The sequence below is a fragment of the Scylla paramamosain genome, chromosome 26 (assembly GCF_035594125.1).
Source record: "Scylla paramamosain isolate STU-SP2022 chromosome 26, ASM3559412v1, whole genome shotgun sequence".
NCBI classification, from domain to species: Eukaryota; Metazoa; Arthropoda; class Malacostraca; order Decapoda; family Portunidae; genus Scylla; species Scylla paramamosain.
Genome location: NC_087176.1, coordinates 7,062,501 through 7,066,808, shown reverse-complemented (window position 1 = coordinate 7,066,808; position 4,308 = coordinate 7,062,501). Strand labels below are relative to the sequence as shown.

Here is a 4,308-nt window from a genome sequence, read left to right as displayed (position 1 = left end):
TTCCACTATTTCTGAGACTCGTCCACTCAGCCCAGCCTCCTCCACTAAGTAAGAGTAAAAGAGAGACTAGTAATTTGTTTCCTAAATGTGTCAATTCACTTAAACTACCTTAAAATTTGACTTAGAAGCATGTGATTGCCAAATTTTTATTTTTTCCTGTTTTGTCAAGGTTACTGTACTGGGGAATGTCAGAGTGTATTATGTATATTATTTAAGGTGCGTGTATGTGTGTATACATGTGTGGTTGAACTTTGTGGAGGTACAGTAGGAAATATTTTGTTTCCTTGCCTTATCAAAGTCACGAGATCATAATTACGTAATCCTTCCTGCCCAAACCAATTCCTCAGCTGCCTGTTTGGTGTGGTATGAGCATTTGTAGGTGATGAGTGAGTGAGAGGGAAAAGGGAAACTTGCATGGCGCAATATTACTTAAACCACTGGATATGTTGAACTTTTTTTTTTTTTACCCCAGGTGCTTGTAGGAATGTTGCGAGGCAATGAGGAGTTCGTGTACTGGTGTGTAAATTATAGAAATGCTTCCACTGATATGTGAGTGTGAAGGATGCGTGTACTGGTGTGTGAGGTAATTAGGAACACGTGTTGTGGTGTGTGAGTGATAGGAATGCTTCTACTGAGATATGAGTGACAGGAACACGTACTGAGGTATGAAACAATTAAAGGAAAACAAAGTAGGAAGGAAACAGGACAAGGTAAAAAGAAAAAAAAAAAGGGACATTTTTTCACTTACACAGTCACCACCATATGACCTAAAACTCCACCTGCTGCCTTGCTGGATAGGTGTGTCAGTGGTGGTAGGTGTCAGTGTGAGTGTGAGGTGCTTCAGTGATGATAGAGAGAGAGAGAGAGAGAGAGAGAGAGAGAGAGAGAGAGAGAGAGAGAGAGAGGAGGGCGATAGTAGGAGAGATAAGCTATCTGAATAGCTGTGGGTCATTATCTTTACCATTATCTAGTTCACCAGCATGAGATGAGTGCCACACACTACACTGCTTCCTGCCTGTACCAGCTTAGCTCCTCACTTCTTCCTAGAGTGATTGGATGTATTTGGGTGACTGTTTAGCTGTGGTGGACAGTGTGTGTGTGTGTGGGTGGGTGGACTGGGTATGTTGGTGATTGTGTGTTTGGGTGTGAATATTCAGAGTAAGCATAGGTGTACTGGTTTGAATGTAGTGGAGTGGTAGGACAAGACTAGGATGTTGATTAGTTAGTTCAGATGAGAGGTGTGTGAGTGTAGTAACTAATATCCTGGAATACTTGAGTGTGAAGCAGTGTTTTATACAGAGAGTATAGGAACTGGTAAATCTACAAAAAAAGAATAAATAAAATAATATTCTGGAGTGGTGTATAAGAATGGCAATTAATGTTATGGGTGTATGTATGGCAGTTAATGTTAGGAATGTGTGTATGGCAGTGTAGTGTAGCATTAAAGAGCAGGCCAATTAGGTTAGGTTAGCTTAGTTGTGGGGTGAATTCATCAGGATGGGACTGGGAAGGAAAAGCGTAGTGGCAGCCACTCTGATCTGTGCAGGATTGCTGTTCAAGTTGCTGTTCAGCAGTGGTTTCGGTAAGTAGTGGTGGTGCTCATCTGAATGTGTCAAAATAACATTGGGGTTTTCATCCGAGGGCCATGTTGGATTAAGTTAACTTTAGATATATTCAGTTCCTTAATTTCACAGCTGGTCACTTCACTATGTAGATCACAATTTGAACAGTGCATCTTGTTTGGTAGTGGTTACAGTAAGTACTGGTGCACCACTCCATTTGTACGGGAATAACATTAGGGTTTCCATGGTCAGGTCTACTTGTCAGGTTTGTCACAGGGCTGAAGTACTCTTTACATGGTCACTGTGTTAGTGGACTGATACTTAGGCAGTGCTTACTTGTACACTTTCAAAACCTTTTTCTGTTTGCCATTGACTCAGAACTGCTCCCCAGACATGACTGTTGACCTAATTTATTTATTTATTTATTTGTTTGTTTTTTTATGTAACAGGAGACCTGGGCCGTGGATAACAATGCTAAAAAAAGAAAAGGCCCATAGAAAGTGGCAGTCCCCATGAACAGTTATATAGCCTAAGAACACTCATTGTGATTTGCTAGATAACCATTGGGTAATTTTTATTTATTTTTTTTTTTATTTGTTTATTTTTTTCTGGGTAGCTGTTTGCATTCCTTCCCTTGTAGTGGATATTTGAAAGCAGAGCTGGAGATTAACTACACACATTTCTAAGCAACACATGATAACACAGTGTTTCTCTCAAGTGATTGTCACTTGTGTGAGGCAGTGACAGTGAGAGAGGAAGAGAAAGAGAGAGAGAGAGATGAGAGGGGTGGAGAAAGGTGATGTTAAGACAGTCATGTGGGTTTAATTCTTTGCCCTTGGAGATAGTCACTCCTTCACTGCCTCACGTCTCTCTTGTCTCACTGCAGCTTTGTCCCAACCCTCATGTGTGAAGTGCTCACTGACACACACACACACACACACACACACACACACACACACACACACACACACACACACACACACACACACACACACACACACACACACACACACACACACACACACACACACACACACACAGTACAGGAAGAACCTAACATTTATTACTAATTTGTACAGCAATGACCAAGTTTTACATCAAATACCACCAGCATTTCAGAAAATCAATGGCTAACCTGGTGGTACATACTGGTAATACATAGATTCGTGAGGTAATGGAGAGGTTCACGTAGCAATGTAAACTTATGAGTGATAAATGAGTGTTAACTGTGACTCAGTCTCTCACAGCTGCCTGGGGGTCACTCACACACCTAAATGAATAACTGTGAGAAATTTAATGATGGGGAGTGGAGCAGATTCCATTCCAGTAGGATAATGAAAGAGGAAGTGTAAAGATTTTTTTTTGTGTAAGAAGGGGCAGAGGTAAACCAGTGTATGCTGTAGGGGCTTGCTGTGGAAGTATGTGGCACAGGTCCCATAAATATTTAATGTTTCATGGACATACCTACAAAAGAGTATTTACATCATGCCCTCTTATAAATCTATTTATCTCTATACTAGGCCAGTAATCCCACACAGGGCTGCCCAGACGAAGCACTACACACACACACACACACACACACACACACACACACACACACACACACACACACACACACACACACACACACACACACACACACACACACACACACACACACACACACTCAGTCCCATGAGCCCCTGGTGAAAAGGGACAGTCTCTTGTAAATAAACCACCTAAATTTTGCATGTTTAACATACCATATTTTCTGTTCTCCCTCATTAGCACACACTCAGTTGATACAAACTACTATCAATTATACCATTTTGGGTGTAATTATAATAATTAGAGTGCAAGTACCAAAAGTGATGATTTCATTGGTATAATTTGGAGCAGCTCATTGTAAGGCATCAAATGTGAGTTAATTAGGTTAATGTGGTAAATGTGTTGTTAATGGCAAAGGTTATGGTGTAGCCAGCTGTGAGGAGGCTTGGTTAACCTTACCGTGTGGTGTGGTGTAGCCAACTGTGAGGAGGTTTGGTTAACCTTACTGTGTGGTGTGGTGTGGCCAGCTGTGAGGAGGTTTGGTTAACCTTACTGTGTGGTGTGGTGTGGCCAGCTGTGAGGAGGCTTAGTTAACCTTACTGTGTGGTGTGGTGTAGCCAGCTGTGAGGAGGCTTGGTTAACCTTACTGTGTGGTGTGGTGTAGCCAGCTGTGAGGAGGCTTGGTTAACCTTACTGTGTGGTGTGGTGTAGCCAGCTGTGAGGAGGCTTGGTTAACGTTACTGTGTGGTGTGGTGTAGCCAGCTGTGAGGAGGCTTGGTTAACCTTACTGTGTGGTGTGGTGTAGCCAGCTGTGAGGAGGCTTGGTTAACCTTACCGTGTGGTGTGGTGTAGCCAGCTGTGAGGAGGCTTGGTTAACCTTGCTGTGTGGTGTGGTGTGGCCAGCTGTGAGGAGGTTTGGTTAACCTTGCTGTGTGGTGTGGTGTGGCCAGCTGTGAGGAGGTTTGGTTAACCTTACTGTGTGGTGCAATGCAGCCAGCCGTGAGGAGGTTTGGTTAACCTTGCTGTGTGGTGTGATTTGGTGTGGCCAGCTGTGAGGAGGCTTGGTTAACCTTGCTGTGTGGTGTGGTGTGGCCAGCTGTAAGAAGGTTTGGGTTAACCTTGCTGTGTGGCTTTTTTCATCTTAGGTACAGGACAGAATTGAAGTTTGTCATCTGCATTGTCTGTACTAAGCATTTTTCCACCTATTGTACATGACGGG

General features: G+C 42.9%; 1 protein-coding gene across 1 annotated transcript in view; it reads left to right on the top strand.

The window, feature by feature from the left end:
* Positions 1-260: 260 nt before the first annotated feature.
* The window catches only part of LOC135113651 (magnesium transporter NIPA2-like), a 7,615-nt gene continuing 3,567 nt past the window's right edge, over positions 261-4,308 (top strand). The window contains exon 1 of the mRNA XM_064029086.1: positions 261-1,582. Within this exon, the coding sequence (XP_063885156.1) occupies positions 1,498-1,582 (85 nt within the window). The 5' untranslated portion in view covers positions 261-1,497. The remainder of the gene's footprint in view (positions 1,583-4,308) is intronic.